General features: G+C 48.0%; 1 protein-coding gene across 5 annotated transcripts in view; it reads left to right on the plus strand.

Annotated features, from left to right (window-relative positions):
* cblc (Cbl proto-oncogene C, E3 ubiquitin protein ligase) overlaps nucleotides 1–20,548 on the plus strand; it is a 115,946-nt gene that overhangs the window by 18,147 nt on the left and 77,251 nt on the right. For all 5 annotated transcript variants that reach the window (XM_063056671.1, XM_063056670.1, XM_063056672.1 and 2 more), the window contains exons 2-4: nucleotides 9,678–9,824; nucleotides 11,544–11,700; nucleotides 12,030–12,151. In XM_063056671.1, coding sequence (XP_062912741.1) covers nucleotides 9,678–9,824; nucleotides 11,544–11,700; nucleotides 12,030–12,151 — 426 coding nt within the window. The remainder of the gene's footprint in view (nucleotides 1–9,677; nucleotides 9,825–11,543; nucleotides 11,701–12,029; nucleotides 12,152–20,548) is intronic.

Here is a 20,548-nt window from a genome sequence, read left to right on the forward strand (position 1 = left end):
ACTCCATCCCAGGGTGTGTACCACAAATCTTCTGTGCAATTCCGCCCCCCCCCCCACGCCCCTCCATTGCAATCACTTCCTTCCTGCAGTATCTGTACGCAATATAACATTGTGGTCTGACCAATGTTAAATAATGCTGTACTATAACCTTTGTGTAGTTGTACTCCTTGTCCCAGCTAATGAAGATTCTTCATCTCCTTCTCTACCTGAGCCCCACACCCAGGGACACTTGTCCATTGAGGTCACTCTGTTCCTCAACACCCCCCAGGGCCGTATCATTTGCTGTAGGTGACCTTCCGTTCCTTATCAGATCTCCAACACCCTGGATCAGCTCGCATTTGCATTCCACCTGTCACTGCCATGGCCCACATTATTTACAGAAGTCCTCATTACACTGGCCTCTCTGGTACCAGTGATATCTGCCAACCGACTGATCACACCTGTGTGTTTCACACAGAAAGGGTCCCAACTGGTAGACCGCTGACCCTGGGCTCCCAGCTCAATAACACCACTGCCCCCAATCATCTCCCCCATCTTTAGTCACCACCAGGTCTTGATTCCATGAGCTTGAGCCTTTTAGGCTGGTCTCTCACCTGGGCTCTTGTCAAAGACCTTACTGAAAGTCATGTAAGCCTGTCTCGTCGTGTCCAGGGTGTGTGGGGTCTTTGATTATACTGGCTGCTTTAGCAAGGCTGCAGGAAATTTAGACAGAGTCCATGAAGAGGAGGCTAGCTTCCGTGATGTGCTGGGCTGCGTCACAACTCTCTGCAGCTTCCTGTGGTCATGGCTAGGGAAATTGCTGTACCAAGCTGTGAAATGTCCGGATAGAATCATTTCTGTGGTTCTTCAATAAAAATTATTCAGGGTCAGCAGGGACATGCTGAAGTTGTTTAGCCTCCTGAAAAAGTAGAGGGATTGGTGAGCTTTCTTGGCTGTGCCATCTACATGGTTAAGCAGGACAAACCAGGTCGTGTTCAGTCCTAGGAACATGAAACTGTCAACCCTCTTGACCTCAGTAACATTACAGTAGACAGAAGCTTTCCTCTCTCCACCGCCCCCCCCCCCCACCAAAGCCAATAACCACTCTCTTGTTTTGTTGACCTTGAAGTATGGATGGCAGCGATGCTTCACTGCCAGATGAGCTCAATGCCTTTCATTTCTGGTTTGAAAGGACAAATATAACTACAGCTGTGAGCATCCCTGCTGCACCCAGTGACCCTGTGATCTCCGTCTTGGAGGCTAATGTCAGGCTGTCTTTCAGGAGAGTGAATCCTCACAAGGTGATAGGGCCCTGATGAAATACCTGCTAAGGCTCTGAAAACTTGTGCCAACAAACTGGCAGGGATATTCAAAGACATTTTCAATCCCTCATTGCTATAGTTGGAAGTTCCTACCTGCTTCAAAAGGGCAAAAATCATACCAGTGCCCAAGAAGGGTAGTGTGAGCTGCCTTAATGACTATCATCTAATAGCACTACATCTATGGTGATGAAATGATTTGGGAGGTTGGTCATGGCTAGAATCAACACCTGCAAGGATCCGGATCCCCTACAATTTGCCTATCACTACAATAGGTCTACAGCAGATGCAATCTCAATGGCTCTTCACATGGCCTTGGGTTACCTGGACAATACAAATGACTATGTCCAGATGCTGATCATGGACTATAGCTCAGTGTTTAATAACATCATTCCTACAGTCCTGATCAATAAGATATGGAACCTGGGCCTCTGTACCTCTCTCTGCAATTGAATCCTCCACTTCCGAACCAGAAGACCACAATCTGTGCAGATATATATTAGTAACTCCTCCTCACTCATGATCGATACTAGTGCACCTCAGGGATGTGTGCTTGGTCCACTGTTCTGCTCTGTCTCTACCCATGGCTGTGTGGCTCAAAGGTCATCTATAATTTTACTGATGATACAATCACTTTTTAGCTGAATCTCAGATGGAGACAAGAGGGTGTACAAGACCGAGGTATACCAGCTAGTTGAGTGGTGTCGCAGCAGCAACCTTGTACTCAGTGTCAGTAAGACTAAAGAGCTGATTGCGGAATTCAGAAAGGGTAGGATGAGGGGACACAAACCAATGCTCATAGAGTAATCAGAAGTTGAGAGAGTGAACAATTCCAAGTTCCTGGGGGTCAAGATCTCTGAAGGTCTAACCTGTCACAAGATATTAATGTAACTATAAAGAAGGCAAGGCAGCGGCTGTATTTCATTAGGAGTCTGAGGAGATTTGGTTTGTCACTAAGACACTCAAACTTCTACAGATATACTGTGGAGAGCATTCTGACAGGCTGCATCACTACCTGGTATGGGGTGGGGGTACTGAACAGGACCAAAGGAGGCTACAGAAGGTTATAAAATTTGTCAGCTCCATCATGGGTACTAGCCTCCATAATCTCCAAGACATCCTCAAGGAGTGATACCTCAGAAAGGTGACGTTCATTACTAAGAACCCCCATCACCCAGACACATACTCAGTGATTCAGGCATAGCTTTTCCCCTCTGCCATCCAACTTCTAAGTGGACATTGAACCCATGAACCCTACCTTACTTCTATTATGTCTGTTTTTGCACTATTTTTAATTTACCTAATTAATATACATATTAGATTAGATTAATCTAATATGTATATTAATTAGGTAAATACATATACTTTAATTGATTTTTTTTCTATATTATCATGTATTGCTTTGTACAGCCGCCACGAAGTTTACAAATTTCATGATATTTGCCGGTGATAATAAACTTGATTCTGATTCTGAAGTAAAGCTTGTTGTCACGTCACCACGTCACTAAGCTCTTCATCTCCTTCCTGTACTCTGACTCATCAGTATTTGAGTTACAGTCCACTGTGTCAGCAAAGTAAAGCTCAAAGTAAATTTATTATCAAAACCATAACATACAAACCTGTGATTCATTTTCCTCCCGGCAAATTCAACAAATCTACAGAATAATAACTGTAACAGGATCAATGAAAGGTCAACTAGGGTGCAGAAAACAACATACTGTGCAAATGCAAATACCTGTACAAATAAGTAGCAATAAATAATGAGAGCATGAGATAATGAAAGCAAGAGTCCTTAAAGTGAGATCACTGCGTGTGGGAACACCTCAATGAATAGGCCTGTGAGTGTACTTATCTCCTTTTGTTCATGAGTCTGATGGTTGTGGGGTGTTTGTGAACCTGGTGGTGAGTCCTAAGGCCCTTGTACCTTATATCTGATGGCAGCGGCTAGAAAAGGTCATGGTCCGGATGGTGAGGATCTCTGATGAGGGATGCTGCTTTCCTACGACAGCATTTCATGTAGATATGTTCAATGGTTGGGAGATCTTTACCTGTGATATACCTGGCCATATCCACTACCTTTTGTAGCATTTTCCACTCAAAGGCATTGCCAGTCGATACACTCTCCACAACACATTTATAGAAGTTTGTCAAAGTTTTAGATGTCATGCCCAATCTCCGCAGACTTCTAAGAAAGTAGATGCTTTTTCACAATTACACCTGTGTGTGTGTCCAGGACAAGTTCTCTGAAATAGTAACTCCCAGGAATTTAAAGCTGCTCAACCTCTCCACCTCCAATGAGTACTGGCTCATGGACCTCTGCTTTCCCTCTCCTGATGTCTACAATCAGTTCCTTTGTCTTGCTGATATTGAGTGAGAGGTTGTTGTGATAACACCACAACCAAATTTTCAATCTCCCTCCTGTATGCTGATTCCTCACCACCTTTGATTCGGCCCACAACAGTGGTGCCTTCAGCAAGCTTGAATATGATACTGCACCTGTGCTGAGCCACAGTCATAGGTGTAAAGTGAGTAGAGCAGGGGGCTAAGCACACAGCCGTGTGTGGTGCACCAGTGCTGATGGAGAATGTGGAGGAGATTTTGCCAATCCGAACTGACTGGAGTCTACAAGCGAGGAAATGTAGAATCCAATTGTGCAAGGGGATATTGAGACCAAAGTTTCGGAGCTTATCATCTGCAAGCTTGCACACAGAGTGAGAGCAGAGTCTGGCCACACAGTCACGAGTGTACAGGGATTAGAGTCACGGGCTGTAGACCTCGTGAAGCATCAGAGTCTAGAATAACTGTGGTGGAGGTGTTGCTGCCTATCCTTACTGTTTGAGGTCTGTTGGTCAGGAAATCGAGGATCAAGTTACAGAGGGAGGCGCTGACTTTCAGGGTCTGACATTTGGTGATAAGTTTGCTTGGAATGCTAGTATTGAAGGCAGAGCTGTAGTCAATAAACAATAGTCCAATCTAGTTTTGGACTTTATGTTGTTAATCAAGTCATTGCTGAGGCCCACATGGAGAATTGTGTACAGTTTTTATTTCCCACCCTGTTATAGGGAAGACATTGTCAAGCAGGAGAGGGTGCAGAAGAGATTTACAAGGATGTTGACTGAACTAGAGGGCCTGGGTTACAGGGAGAGGTTGGCTACACTGGATCTTTTGTTCCTTAGAGACAGGAGAATGAGGGGTGACCACATAGACTACCCAGCTATCACCGAGGTCTCGGCACTAGAACACTGAGCTGTTTACTGTTCACCGTACTGTTTATATGGGCTGCGCACTACACACATTTTGAATGACATCTTATTAACATATTTATGGTAATACTTTGGTGTATGTGCCGTGTATGCTATAAGCTTTGTGGGTCCACCATTGTGTTTCATTTGATTGTATATAAGTCAAGTAACAATAGACTTGAACTTGAAATGTATAAAATTATGAGGAATACAGGTAAGGTGGATGATCACAGTCTTTTTTGCCATGGTAGGGGAGACTAAAACTTGACAGCAGAGGTTTAAGGTGAGAGGGAAGAGATTGAATGACGTCCTGAGGGATATGTTTTCCACCCAGGCGGTGGTTGGTTTGTGGAGTGAGTTGCCAGAGGAAGTAGTTGAGGCAGGTACATTAACAACATCTAAAAGATATTTAGACAAGTCCCTGGATAGGAATGGTGTAGAAATGTGTGAGCCAAATGTGGGCAGATGGGATCAGTGTAGATGGACATCTCAGCTTAGATGAAGGGCCTGTTTCTCTGCTGTGTAACAATGATTTCCCAAAGGAAGAACAAGCTGGCAGGCAGAGCAGAACAGGAGAGATTCCCCAAGCAGGTTCCTGGGACCAGGTTTTGACCCATGAATTCTGAAATTGGAAGTGCAAAGGGACTTTCAAGTCCTCGTGCAGGATTCCCTAAAGGTTAATTTGCAGGTTGAATCAGTGGAAAGGAAAGAAAATACAATGTTAGCTTTCATTTCAACAGGACTAGAATATAAAAGCAAGGTTGTGCTTTGGTCAGACCACATTTGGAGTATTTTGGCCCCCATATCTAAGAAAGAAAGTGCTGGCATTGGAGAGGGTCCAGAGGAAGTTCATAAGAATAACTTCAGGAATGGAAGGGTTAATATATGAGGAGCATTTGCTGGCTCTGAGCCAGTACTGACTGGAGTTTAGCAGAATGATGGGGGTTCTCACTGAAAGCTACAAAATACTGAAAGGACTAGTGGTCCTTGGACATACAGAGGATGTTTCCAATACTGGGGAGTCTTGGACCAGAGTGCACAGCTTCCAAATACAAGGACATCCTTTAAGAACAGAGATGAGGAGGAATTTCTTTAACTAGAGGGTAGTGAACCAGTGCGATTCCTTGCTACTGACAACTGTGGAGGCCAAGTCACTGGGGATATGGGGAGAAGGCAGGAGAATGAAGTTGAGAGGGATAACTAATCAATAATGATGGAATGGAGTAGCAGATGGGCTGAATAGTCTCATTCTGTTCCTATGTCCCTTGGACTTATGAGGAGTGACAGAGATCAGATCCCCTGGCCTGGTGCCGAACTGGGTGAGCCCCAGGCAATGTGGTGGAGACCAGGCCCTGCCTGGTTGCACAGAAATATCAGGCAGCTCACCGACAGCTCCAGGGGAGATGGGGGAACCTGTCTGTTCACATCCCTCCTGCAGGTTGAGGCCTATCTCCTCAGGTGACTAGTCTGCCAACAGCCCCCAGCTAGAAACTAAATCCAAATCAGGTTTATTATACTGAGAAATGTAGTGAAGTTTGTTGTTTTATGGTAGCAGTACAGCGCTTAACAAAGTTACTGTAAAAATAAGTAAACAGTGCCGAGGGAGAGCAAAATAGTGTGATAGTGTTCATGGGTTTAGTGTCCATTCAGAAATCTGATGGTCATGGGAGGAAGCTGTTCCTAAAATGTTGAGTGTCTGTCTTTAGGCTCCTGTCCCTCCTCCCTGATGGTCGCAATGAGAAAAGGGAGTGCTGTGTTTGATGGGGGTCCTTAATGATTGATACTGCCTTCTTGAGGCATTGCCTTAAGAAGATGTCAATAGTGGAGCCGGCTGGTGGCGCAATGACGTCGGCACCGGACCCGGGAGTGGAGGTTTCCGGGTTCAAAACCAGTCGGGTCCACTCCCGAGTACGCTTTCCATCCGTGCCGGGTTGAGAGTCCAGATCGCAACTCGACCTCGTAAAATGAAAGGGAAAAATACTGTGAAAATGTCCGTGTGAGGAGTGGCGTGTCACACAGTCTCTCTCTCGCTCCACGCCTTGTAAAAGCCTTGAAAAAGACATCATCACGGACGCACGCACACGCACAGAGTCGCATGCACGGAGGCACACGTCAAAAAAAGATGTCAATAGTGGTAGGAGGGATGTTCCTGTGACGGAACTGGCAGAGTCAACAATCTTTTATGATCTTATGCATTGGAGCCTTGATGCAAGGCAGTAATGTGACCAGTCAGAATGTTCTGCGTGGTATATCCATAGAAATTTGCTAAGAGATTTTGGTGACATGCAGAATCTCAAACTTCTAATGAAGTAGATTTGCTGGAGTGCCGCCTTCATGATTGCACTAATTTATCCTCCCCTGCTGATCCTCACCACCTTTCCCTGCTCAATCTCAGGAACTACAACCCCTTCTGCCGAGATTCTGGCTGGCTGTGGGGAGCTTCTACTTTCCTGATTTATTTACTCTCTACACCTGGGGAGGGAGGAGGGTACAGTATTTCCACAGGGGGTGGAGGGCGAAATGGCACAGAACTGGGAGGGAGAATGAGTCGGATATGGGTGAAGACTCAGCAAGTGTAGGGAGGTGCCTAGACTAAATCACACAGAAGTCATATGAGAGTATACTTTACAGTACAGGTGAACTGGGTTCAATTCCTCCTGCTGCTGCCTAGAGTATAAGGAGTTTGTATGTTCTCCCTGTGACTGCTCGACATACTAGTTTAGTAAACTGTCCCATGATTAAGCTAGGCTTAAATTGGGTGCCGTAGCTCAAAGGGCCAAGCTGTATTTTTATAAATAGAGATAGATACTCTTAGATAAAGATTACTTCAGCTCAATTGGCCCATACTGACCACAGCATCCTCCCTGCTAGTCCCAGCTGGCCATGTTTGGTCAATAAACCTCAAAACCCTCTTCTCCATGTACCTGTGCAAATACCTCTTGACTGTCACCGGTGCACCCACCTCAACCACTTCCTGTAGCTGTTCATTCCAAGTGCTCACTTCCCTCTGTGTAAAGTTTCCTCTCAGTTCTCTTTTAAATCTCCCCCCCTCATATTTTTTATCTGTGCCCTTCATTTTGGACTCCCCCATTCCTGAGGAACAGGCTATGACCATCCACCTTATTCGAACTCCTCATGATTTTATGAACTTCTGAGGTCACCTCTCATTCTTCTGCATTCCCTCGAATAAAGATCCAGAGGGACCAACCTCTCAGGCTCTCTAGTCCATGTATTGTCCTCATAAATCTCCTCTACATTCTCTCCAGCTTGACAATGTCTTTCCTGTAACAGGGTGACCAACAGGGCACACAATATTCCAAGACTCGACTCAACAGTAAATTAGATGACTACAACACAATGCCCCTACACCCTAAACTTAATGTCCTGACATACGAAGGCCAACATACTACCCTGTCTAGTTACATGGCCACTTTCAGTACTCTTCAGCAACTTGTACTCTCATTGCCCTGTCATTCACAGTACACATTCTATCCTGGTTTGAATGTCCAAAGTGTATTAACTCACACTCCCCTGACCACATTTGGCAACCAGTCTAATTCCTCCTGGCCACATTTGGTCTTTTGTCCAATCCCTCCTGGCCACTGTGACCAGTCCCACGTCTCCTGACCACAGTTGGTAACCTGTCCAATCCCTCCTGACCACAGTGACCTCAGCCCATCTTCCAAAATAATCAAGATTTCATTGTGTTTCATCTTAATCTGCCTCACACTCAAAAACTGCCCCGAATTTAGTATGATATGCAAAGTTGCTAATTGTTCCACATAAATTCACATCCAAATAAGCAGTACATATGGTAAGTTTCTGCTAACACAGACAGAGGTGGGTGTCCGAAATGTGATGCTGAGGTTGGTGAAGAACGTGAAGTCAAAGTTGATTGACGTATGGATGAACAAATGCAATGAAAACTCACAGGCACAGACTATCAAGAACAAAATATTTCACCCAAGAAAAACTTTTCAAGCGTAAATGACCCACAATTTTTACAAAATGAGCATAATTCTGAAAAAAAGTACATTGCAGTGTAAAATGGTCACTGTGTTGCTGTACTGAGGAAGCGACCGGTCACTGTGTTGCTGTACTGAGGAAGCGACCGGTCACTGTGTTGCTGTACTGAGGAAGCGACCGGTCACTGTGTTGCTGTACTGAGGTAGCGACCGGTCACTGTGTTGCTGTACTGAGGTAGCGACCGGTCACTGTGTTGCTTTACTGAGGTAGCGACCGGTCACTGTGTTGTGCTGGGGAAGCAATCGGTCACTGTTGTACTGAGGTAGTGATAGGTCACTGTGTCGCTGTACTGAGGAAGCGATCGGTCACTGTGTTGTACTGAGGAGGCGATCGGTCACTGTGTTGTTGAACTGAGGTCATGATTAGGGTTCCACCAGTTTGTTTTTAGAACTGAATGTTTGAAGAAAGTCAAAGGAAATTTATTATCAAAGTGTGTAGATATGACCATACACTACCTGAAATTCATTTTCTTTATTGGAACATGGGAACAATACAATTTATGATGAACAATTACTGACAAACAACCAATGTGCAAAAGAAAGCAAGTTATGGAATTAAAATACTGAGAGCACGAGTAGTAAAGTCCTTGAAAATGAATCTGCAAGTTGTGGCATCAGCTCAGGGGTGGGGTGACTGAATTTATCCACTCTTGTTATGGAGCCTGATGGTTGTTGGGTAATATTAGTTCCTCTACCTCCTGCCCGATGCTGGTATTGAGAAGAGAACATGGAGGGGGTGTTAGACAGAAAATGCTGTCAGTTTGAGGTGGCGCCTCCTGTAGATACTGCTGATGGTAAGGAGGGATGTACCTGTGATGTATTGGGCTGTCCACATTTCTCTGCATCTTCTTACATTCCTGTTCATTTGAATTCCCCCACCAGGCCATGATGAAACCAGTCAGGCTACCTTCAACACTGCAGCTCGAGAGGTTTGATAGTCTTTGATAGACAGCATTGTTAAAATGGTGTTTAGCACGCTTTAGTGTCCCTTCTCAAAAGACAGGGCAGAGCTGGTGGAGGGGGCACCCTCACCACCCCTCCCACATCATGGCACTCCTTCCTCACCGTCCCTTCCACCACCCATTGACCTGTTGTTCATTTGCCCTCCTCAGGCGGAACCTGATGAAGCTCTCGCTCATCTTCAGTCACATCTTGTCCGAGCTGCGAGCCGTCTTTCCCGAAGGTCAGTATCACGGAGACACCTACGCCATCACTAAGCCAGAAGCTGCTGACTTCTGGAGACAGTCCTTCAGTAACCAGTGAGTTCATTGTGTCTGTGTGTGTCTGTCTGTGGAGTAAAGAGACCCACGGTGTTGGGAGAGGGAATGTGTGTTGGGATTGTGTAGGAGATGAAATGGGCTCAAACTCTCACTCTCTGTCATTCTCTCCCTCTCTCACACACAACCAACACCAATCTGTCACCCACACACTGTCCCATGGAACAACATGCCATCACACAAGTTCCCTCTCTTGGCCACACCCCTCTTCTCACCCCACACACCCCTCTTCCCCGACACACCCCTCTTCTCCCCTCCACACACCCCCTCTTCTCCCCCTACACACCCCCTCTTCTCCCCCCCACACACCCCTCTCCTCTCCCCCCCACACACCCCTCCCCCCACACACCCCTCCCCCCACACACCCCTCTCCTCTCCCCCCCACACACCCCTCCCCCACACACCCCTCCCCCCACACACCCCTCTCCCCCCACACACCCCTCTCCCCCCATACCCCTCTCCCCCCATACCCCTCTCCCCCCACACACCCCTCTCTTCTTCCCTACACACCCCTCTCTTCTTCCCTACACACCCCCTCTTCTCCCCCCCACACACCCCTCTCCTCTCCCCCCCCACACACCCCTCTCCTCTCCCCCCCCACACACCCCTCTCCTCTCCCCCCCCACACACCCCTCTCCTCTCCCCCCCACACACCCCTCTCCTCTCCCCCCACACACCCCTCTCCCCCACACACCCCTCTCCCCCATACCCCTCTCCCCCCCACACCCCCCCTCTTCTCCCCTACACACCCCCTCTCCTCTTCCCCCCACACACCCCTCTCCTCTCCCCCCCACACACCCCTCCCCCACACACCCCTCTCCCCCCACACACCCCTCTCCTCTCCCCCCCACACACCCTTCTGTTCTCCCCTACACACCCCCTCTTCTCCCCCTACACACCCCCTCTTCTCCCCCTACACACCCCTCTCCTCTCCCCCCACACACCCCTCTCCTCTCCCCCCTACCCACCCCCTCTTCTCTCCCCCTACCCACCCCCTCTTCTCCCCCCTACACACCCCCCTTCTCCCCCCTACACACCCCTCTCCTCTCCCCCTACACACCCCTCTCCTCTCCCCCCCTACACACCCCTCTCCTCTCCCCCCCACACACCCCTCTCCTCTCCCCCCCCCACACTCTTCTACTCCCCACCCCCCACTTCCTTCTCGTTGTCCATGGGTACAAGTGATTTCTAAGGATGGTGGTTCCACAGAGGCTTTGGTGTGTTGTGGAGAGTGACAACCATGTTTTAATTGGGAATGATAAATAGTGATTGTCATGAAGTGCTGTATTATTGCAGTGTTGTATTACTGTGATATTTTTGCATTTGAATAAACTTGTGTTAAAGTATGGAGAAGACATGCTGCAGATGGGTTTTGATGTGGTAACCAGAGTGACATCAATCAATGATATGTGGATGAGGAACAATTTTAGCAGCACTAAGTCTTCTTCATTCCCTTTCCCCATTCCCTTGACCCAACCACAATCATTCCCTGCCTCCTTTCCCTCCCCTCCATTTTACTCTGCTTCATCTTTCTCACCACACCCCTCTCCATCCCATACAACCCTCCTCCTTTTCTCCTGTCCCTCCTTTCTTCCCCTCACCTCCCTCCTCCTCCTTCCCCTCCCCAATCCCTCCTTCTATACCCTGCATCTTCTCTCCCTACCCCCTTTCCTTCCCTTCACCCCTTTCTCTCTTCCCTAGGAGCATCGTCCCATGGGCGGATTTCCGGGAACATCTATACCGCATCCACCCGTTTGGCGGTGGAATGGAATCCATGGCCCTTCGCTCCACCATCGACCTCACCTGCAATCAACAAATCTCTGTCTTTGAGTTCGACATCTTCACTCGCCTCTTCCAGGTGGGTGAGCCCCTCCATCCCAAACACGGCCCTCTATTCCTCCCACCCACGGCCTCTCTCTTCTCTAACCCCACCGTCTGCCATCAGCTCCAGACTTTCCCTCTCACTTGAAAAGCCCTCCAACCTATAACTTTGCATCCCTCAGCCTCTACACCTCCCCACAACTTCTCTACTCGGCCAAGCCTTCCAGTGACCTCCACAACACAGACGGTTGGGAGAGGAGTTGGGTAGGGGCGAGTGGAGAGGGTGGGGAGAAGGTGAAAGCTGGGGTTGAGGGGAGGAGTGTGTTATCAAGCGTCCCCCACTTCTTTTCCTCCTGACCCCCACAGCCATGGGTGACGCTCCTGAAGAACTGGAATACGCTGGCAGTGACCCATCCTGGCTACATGGCCTTCCTCACCTACGACGAGGTGAAGTCTCGGCTCCAGGCATTCAGCCACAAACCCGGCAGGTGAGTACAGGCAGGGGACATTCTGGAACTGGAAATCTCTTGGATCACTCAGCAAGGAGTGGGGAGGGGAGACAGCGCGATCTGTCAGTGCTGTGGGAGGGGGCAGGACCTGGGGAGTGAGTGCAGGCCAATGCTGAGGTCAAAGTTCAGTACAGGGTGTGATTATCACCATCCATCACTGTGACCCCCAACATGGCTTCCTGTCTCTGTAACCACCCCCCACCATCCCAACACCTGACCTCATCTCCGTAAACCCTCTGTCCCTACACCCTTCCCCACCCCTGTAACCCCTCTATCCCCTGCACCCCTCCCCACCTCTGTACCTCTAGAGTCCTCTCCGTCTCTAACCAGTACACCCCTCCCCACCTCTGTGACCTCCTACCAACCCTATATCCCTCCCCATCTCTGCAAATCCTACACCCCTCCCTTTCTCTGTAACCCTTCCGGCCCCTACACCCATCGCCATCTCTGTAATCCCTTCCTGTGGGATCCCCTGCGCTATGCAGTCCTTCTTGATTGGGCAGCAGAAAACTAAGATAATGTGTTGGTGCTGTTAACCCATTGCTGATTGTTAATAATCAATAATCTATTTGGATTAACACAGTTAGTAACCATGCTATGCAGACTTTTATTCGGTAGGTAACTTGTCTCACATTGGGAACACGGATGTCAGAGTAATTTGGTGGGAGCTGTTTGTCAAGGGTCCTGAGACGCTCTCTCATACACACACTCTCCAAAACCCAGCATTAATTATTCTGCTGAGTAATGACTCTTCAAGATTAATCTTCAAGGTTAAGGAGACTACTGTGTTAATACTTGATGAATGTATCAACTAGCTTCAAGTGGGTTGCTAGGTAGACTGTAGTTTACCAGGGTCACCAGTAAGTCGTGAGCATAGATGCATGCACTCTGTGGTGTGTATGTGTGTGTCTATGTTTGTGCTGTGTTTGTGTGAGAGAATATGCGTAAGTGTGTGCGTTTGGGAGACAGTGTTTATCGGTGTGCGTGTGAGAGAGAATGAGTGTGTGTGCGCACAGGAGAGAGCGTGTAAGTGTGTGTGTATGTCAGAGAGAATGAGTGTGTACTGTTCCATCACACCTTCCCCCTCCCTGGTGCTCTTTACAGGTCAGACAGTATCAATGAAGGGACAGTCCATGCCTGCCACCATACCTGCAGTGTTCCTTCAGCACTGTGTGTTGATCAGACAGGAAGACATACAAGAAGAATTCAGCCAATTGCCCCATCTAGCCTGCACCGCCATTACATCATGGCTGATTAATGATCCCTCTCGACCCCATACTCTTGACTTCTTGTAACCTTCGACACCTTGAGTAATCAAGAACCCATCAGCCTCCGCTTTAAACATACCCATAGCCTGACCTCCACAACCCTGGTAATGAATTCCACAGATTCACCACCACCTGGCTAAAAATTCTTTCATCTCCATTCTAAAAGGATGTCACTCTACTCTGAGGCAGTGTCTTCTGGTCCTAGACTTAGCTAGTAGTTCCAAAACCCCCCTCTCCCCTCATGCTTACCCTCCTGCTCTCCATCCTCTTCCTCTCCCTGTCTGTCCCCCTTCTTTCCCACCTCACTCCATTCCCCACCCCCTTTCCGCCCCCTCCATCCCCTTCCTCCTGTCTTTTTCTTAGAATTATTTTTTTGCTTGGGCATTACAAAACATAACAGTGGAGACAAGTAAGGTTTAAAACACACCAGAGATGACTACATACCTGTTGAAGTGCAACGAAAAGGTTATGGGGATAAGGCAAGAACTGGATACTGATTGTGGATGATCAGCCATGATCACAGTGAATGGTGGTGCTGGCTCGAAGGGCCGAATGGCCTACTCCTGCACCTATTATCTATTGAAATGTTCAGGCTTTAAAAAAAAGCTCAGTGTGACTTTTGAGTGAAAAAAGTATAGTGCACTTTCTTCACAAGAGAGAAATGTTTTTTTAAAAAAGGCAGAAAATTGTCAAATTCATGGGTTCATGAACTGTGTCAGGGCGCTGGTGCAGGGATCCAATTGCAGACCAGTACTGTGCACACAGTGATATTAATTGAGTAACAAATCCCAAGGCGTAAACAAAGTCAGCATCAAAGTTCAGGCAGAGATCAAAACATCCAGAGAAATCCAAAAACCAGAATCGGGAAACAGGCAGAGTCGATATTCAGATGGACAGAGTTCAGATACGAATGCTGGAAAGGCTCAGGAAAACTTCCTGACACAATCTGGCAACAACCAGGTGAAAACGCAGGACTGAAATATACTGAGCAATAAACAGAGAGGCAGATGATAGGTGGAGCATAATGAGACAGGAGTGGCAGCAAAACAGGTAATAATGAGAAACAGGTGAGAGGCAGAGCACTCAGTAATACAGGGCCGGAGTAGAGCAAGAGCAGGGACAGGAGCACATGGGGCATGAAAACAAACAAGAGCACATGGCAATGCAAAACCACAGACTGACAGCTGGGGGAAAACACACAAACTGAGGGTACTGTCAGTAACCCTGCCACCCCCCACCCCCCCAACGGATGCCTGTTGGTGTCAGGGCAGGTAGAGCTGGGTGCTGGTGATGGAAGTCCCTGATGAGAGAGGGGTCCAAGGTGTTACAGGCGGGGACCCGGCACCTCTCCTCAGGCCCATAGCCCTCCCAGTCCACAAGGTGCTGGAGGTCAAGGCCCCGGCGACGCACCATGAGGTTCTCTGACCCATCAATGAGCTGGGGGGGGCGGGATCTGGGGGAAGGACATAGGGGTGGCTGATGAAAGGCTTGATGCAGGACACATGCAAAGTGGGATGAATGTGTCAGAGAGTGGAGGGGAGCTTGAAATGGACGGCAGCAGGGCTGATGACTTTAGCAATGGGAAAGGGGTCGATGAAGTGGGGGGTGAGCTTGCAGGAATCCACCTTGAGGGGCAGGTCTCGGGTCGAAAGCCACACATGCTGTCCCTGGTGGTAACATAGGGCCTTGGAGCGATGGTGGTCAGCTTGACGCTTGATCGTAGCATGGAGAAGGGCAGAGCGAGTGGGCCTCCATGTTCGCTGACAACGGCGGATGAATGCCTCGGCAGATGGAACGCCAACCTCCTCCTCCTGGGCAGAAAACAGTGGAGGTTGGTAGCCAAGGCAGCACTCGAAGGCGACAGACCGGTGGATGAGGACGGATGAGAGTTTATGGTGTACTCGGCCCAGTGTAACTGCTGACTCCACGCAGAGGGGTTCTGGGAGACCAGATACCGCAATACTATCTCTAGCTGTTGGTTGGCCCACTCAGTCTGTGGGAGGAATCCTGAAGACAGACTCAGAGGCACCCAGAAGATTACAGAATGCCCTCCAGAAGTTGGATGTGAATTGAGAGCCCCTGTCTGACACAACATCTACAGGTAAACCATGCAATTTAAAAACATGCAGTACTAGTAATCTGCCTGTTTCTTTGGCAGATGGGAGTTTAGGTAAAGGAATGAAGTGTACAGACTTGGAGAAACGATCAACTTCTGTGAGAATGGTGGTGCTACCCTCTGATGGGGGAAGACCGGTGACAAAGTCCAGGCAATGTGGGACCAGAGTCTCTTGGGGATAGACAGGGGTTGTAACAGACCAGTGGGTGAACAGTTAGAGTTCTTGCCTTGAGCACACAGTGAGCAGGCTGAGACAAATTTGTGGATGTCATCTCCCATGGAGGGCCACCAGAACCACCGACTGATGAGGGCCTGAGTACGCTTGGTTCCAGGGTGACAAGATAACCAGGAAGAATGACCCCACTGCAATACCTGTGCACGGACAGCTGAGAACATAAACACAGGGCATTGACCAGGGGCTGCCTCGCTCTGTTGAGCAGCTTACACAATGGGTTCAATGTCCCATTGCACTGCACCCATGAGACAGTGAGCAGGGAGGATGACATCGGTGACCTCAGAGGTCTTAGAGGAGGGAAATCTCAGAAGAGGGCATTAGGTTTTCCATTCTTGGAACTGGGGTGGAAGGACAGAGTAAAATTGAATCTTGAGAAAAACAGGGACCAATGAACTTGATGGGAGTTGAGACGTTTGGCAGTATGGATATATTCCAGATTCTTGTGATCAGTCCAGACTAAAAATGGCACCTTGGCTCCCTCCAGCCAATGTCTCCACTCCTCCAGAGCTAGCTTCACAGCCAGCAGCTCCCGGTTTCTGACATCATAATTCCGCTCCGTGGGAGTGAGGCGGTGAGAGAAGATGGCGCGGGGTGTACCTTCTCATCCTTGGCCGAGCACTGAGAGAGATCAGCTCCTACGCCAATGTCAAACACATCCACCTCCACAACGAACTGGTTGAATCAGGATGTGGGCGAAGCTGAAACTTTCCTTCAGGTCAGAGAATGCTTTTTCAGCAGCAGAGGACCAGGAGAATCTAAGAGCAGGTGAGGTAAGAGCAGTGAATGGTGCAGCCAGCGTACTGTAATTTCTGATGAAGCAGTGATAGAGGTTAGCAAAGCTCAAGAAGCGTTGCAACTCCCGACGAGTCGAGGGTTGGGGCCATTCGACCACTGCCTTGACCTTTTGTTGGTCCATGTGAATGGAACAGCCTTAAATTACATAACCCAGGAAGGAGAAGGTATTGCGATGAAACTCACATTTTTCAGCCTTCACAAAGAGCTGGTTCTCCAGAAGGCACTGGAGAACTCTGCGTACATGACCAGTATGTTCAGCAAGGGACTTAGAAAAAAATCAAAATGTCATTGAGATATACAAAAACAAATTGGTTCAGCATGTCCCTGGGAACATCATTTACCAGGGCTTGGAAGACAGCAGGGACATTGGTGAGACCGAATGTCATGACGGCCTGAGGCAGTGTCGAAGTCCATCTTCCACTCGTTCCCTTCGCAGATGCGGACAAGATGGTAGGCATTAGGGAGATCAAGCTTGGTGCAAACTGTGGCTCCTTGCAGTAGTTCAAATGCTGAGGTCATGAGCGGCAGAGGGTAACGGTCCTTAACAGTGACTTTATTCAGTCCCCGGTAATCAAGGCATGGATGCAAGGAACCATCCTTCTTTTCAACAAAGAAAATACTGGCACCAGCAGGAGAGGAAGATGGCCAGATGATGCCTGCAGCCAGAGACTCTTGACTGTACTTACTCATGGCTTCTGTTTCAGGTACGGACAAGGAATAGCAGGTGGCCCCTTGGGGGAGATGTGCTAGGCAAGAGGTCAATGGCACAATCATATGGACGATGAGGCAGCAGGGAAGTGGCCCGAGACTTGCTGAACACAGCCTTGAGGTTCATGTATTCAGGAGGGATGGCACTAAGGTCCGGATATTCCTTGTGGGGATCTGGGCTTGGAGACAAGGGGATCTGAGCATGGTGGAGGCAGTGGGAGTGACAGAATGGGCTCCAGACTGCAATCTTACAACTGAGCCAGTCAATGTGGGGGTTGTGTTTAACTAAACAGGGATGGCCCAGGACAATGGGAGCTTGAGGACAGTCAATAACATAAAGGGTTAACTGTTCATGGTGGTTTCTGGATAAACTGAGACTCACTGGGGCCGTGACATGGGCGATGTTAGCCAGTCTCTAACCGTCAAGGCATTGGCCACCAATGGTGATTGGAGAGCAGACGTGGGTAATCCCTACTGGGCAGCCAAGCTGGAATCGATAAAACACTCCCCCGCACCGGAATCAACCAAGACTGAGACTGCTTGCCGTTGGACGCCCCACTCCAGAGAAGCAGACGAGTGAGTGGCGTTGAGGAGGGTCAGACAGGGGTCATGCTCACCAGTAGTCCTTGTCCTACTTGTGAGCACTTGGCTTTTACTGGGCAGGTAGAAATGAAGTGGTCTGGTTGGCCACAGTACAGGAACAGGTGCTGATTCTCCTTTGTCTTCAGTCGGCGTCAGGTGGGTACAGTCAACCTTCATAACTTCGGACTCTGCAATGGGAGATGTAAATAGAGCAAACGGCAGGGCAATGTACACTGATGAGGAGCTTGGAACTCATCCAGTGCCCCCAAGGACCCTCTGGAACTCCTCCCTCTGTGGCGCTGCTGAAGGTGAATATCAATACGGATGGCCAAATCCACCAGGGTAAAGGTGGCAGGAAGGTCCTGGGTGATCAGCTCAACTTTGATATCTTTGGAGAGGCCGTTCAGGAAGATGTTGTACTGTGCCTCCGAGTTCCAGCTGCTGGAGGTGGCTAGGGTGTGGAACTCTATGGCGTAATCTAACACAGACCGGCACCCCTGGTGCATGTTCAGCATTTCACGGGCAGCCTCTCTCCCATGTTTGGAGCAGCAGCTCCTCAGAAAGTAACTGAAAACTACTGCAGAAAGGGCAGCCTGCCTCCCAGACGGCTATTCCACATTCTCTCACCCAACTGGGCAGTTGGGTGAAACGTAGGCTATCTTGGATCAATCAGTTGGAAATGTTGTTGGTTGTAATTCAAAAATGAGTGTGCACTGGGAAAGAAAAGAGTGGTAGGAACCGAGCTCACCTGAGTACTTTTCTGGAGGAGGCAGACGGGGCTCTTGGACAGGAGGAGTGAGCGAGAACGTAGAGGGCGGGGCAGAAGATGCAGTCGCAGAATGTTGATGGGCGCTCTGGGACAGCCAGAGTGACAGAGTCTGGGCCACAAGTTCGGCTAATTGGCAGAAAGCAACTCCACTGCCCTGAACACAGAGTCCAGGTGGTTCTGGTGTCTCCCCAGCATCACTCCCTGTTGTTCCAGGGCAGCTCTCAGACAACCAGGGTCTGCTGGATCCATTCTGGCCAGATTGTACTATCAGGGCACTGGAGTAGGGATCCAATCATAGACCTAGTACTGTACACACAGTGATATTAATTGAATAACAAATCCCAAGGTGCAAATAAAGTCAGCATCAAAGTTCAGGCAGAGATCAAAACATCCAGAGAAATCCAAAAACCAGAATTGGGAAACAGGCAGAGTTGATATTCAGATGGACAGGGTTCAGGTACAAATGCTGCGAAGGCCATGGAAAACTCACTGACACAATTTAGCAACAAACAGGTGAAAAAACAGGACTAAAATACACTGAGCAATCAATAGAGAGGCAGGTCATAGAGAGCAGGAGTGGGGACAGGAGCACATGGGGCAGTGTAAACAAGAGCACATGGCAATACAAAACCACAGACTGACATCAAGGAGAAAACACGCTAAAGACAAAGTTCAACTGGGGGTACTGACATTGTGAGTTTCCGGTGATAGTTAATCATAAACTTACAAAAAAATGAACAGAAATGGATCGCTACATCAGAATGGTAGACAAGTTCGATTGCACAAGAGATAACTGGAATATGTATACTCAGTGACTTAAACTGTTTTTTGAATTAAATTAAATAACCAATGTGAAGCAAGTGCCAATTTTGCTGAGTGCGTTGTGCTTGCTTTGAAGTTTGACTACTCCAACCAAACCAGGCTTTGCTGATTTTGTGAAAGTAATGCAGGAATATTTGGAACCAAAACTATTATTCATTGCAGAACGCTTTTAGTTTCATAAGTGGAATCAAAAGGAAGGGGTGTCCATTTCAGCACATGTAGCTGAATTGAGGAGGTTGTCTGAGTATTGTCAGTTCATTAGTGGGCTTTATGATGCACTGAGAGATCATTTAGTTTGTGGAATCTTACAAGAAAATGTCTCCCAACTGAAGGCCAGCTTACATTTATAAGAACAATTGAAATAGCTGTATCAATGGAAACAGCAGACAGGAATGAAAGTGAGCATAAACGAAATTGCAGCATCTAAGCAGAAACCTGCCTGGCCAAAAAAATTGTGTTACAGTTGTGGCAGGGTCTCATAAACACCAAACCAATGAAGGTTTAAAGGTGAAGCTTGCAGAAAGTGCAACAAAGTTGGACATGTACAAAAAGCATGCAAAAATAAAGGAAGAGAAAAATGATAAAAAGTCAAGTTTCAGTCTAAAAGAGCACTAATCTGCATGCTGTTGTTGAAACATCTGATAATGGTGAGAGTGACATAGGACCAGACAGCCTGCAGATCTACAGTGAGAAAGCTCACAATAGATAAGCACCATGGCTTACGCCAGAAGTGAACAGCAAATTAATTAAAATGGAATTGGACACTGGATCAGCTGTTTCAGTCATTCCACAAAATAAATATGAACAGCATTTCAAAGATACTAAACTATAGCCTACAAATATCCAATTAAGAACTTAAACTGGAGAGAAGATAACTTGTGTGGGAATGACATTGGTAACAGTGAAAGATAACAACCAACAAGCCACATTAGGCTTGCATGTGGTTTAAAAACAGAAGCGTCAGCATTGTGGGGATGTGATTGGCTGAGACAACTTCAACTTGATAAGAGATCCATCCACCAGTGGCATACCACATTCCCTGCAAAAGAGTCAACTGAAAGTGAATGAAGAAAGGTACTGG

This window comes from Mobula hypostoma, chromosome 8, assembly GCF_963921235.1.
Source record: "Mobula hypostoma chromosome 8, sMobHyp1.1, whole genome shotgun sequence".
NCBI classification, from domain to species: Eukaryota; Metazoa; Chordata; class Chondrichthyes; order Myliobatiformes; family Myliobatidae; genus Mobula; species Mobula hypostoma.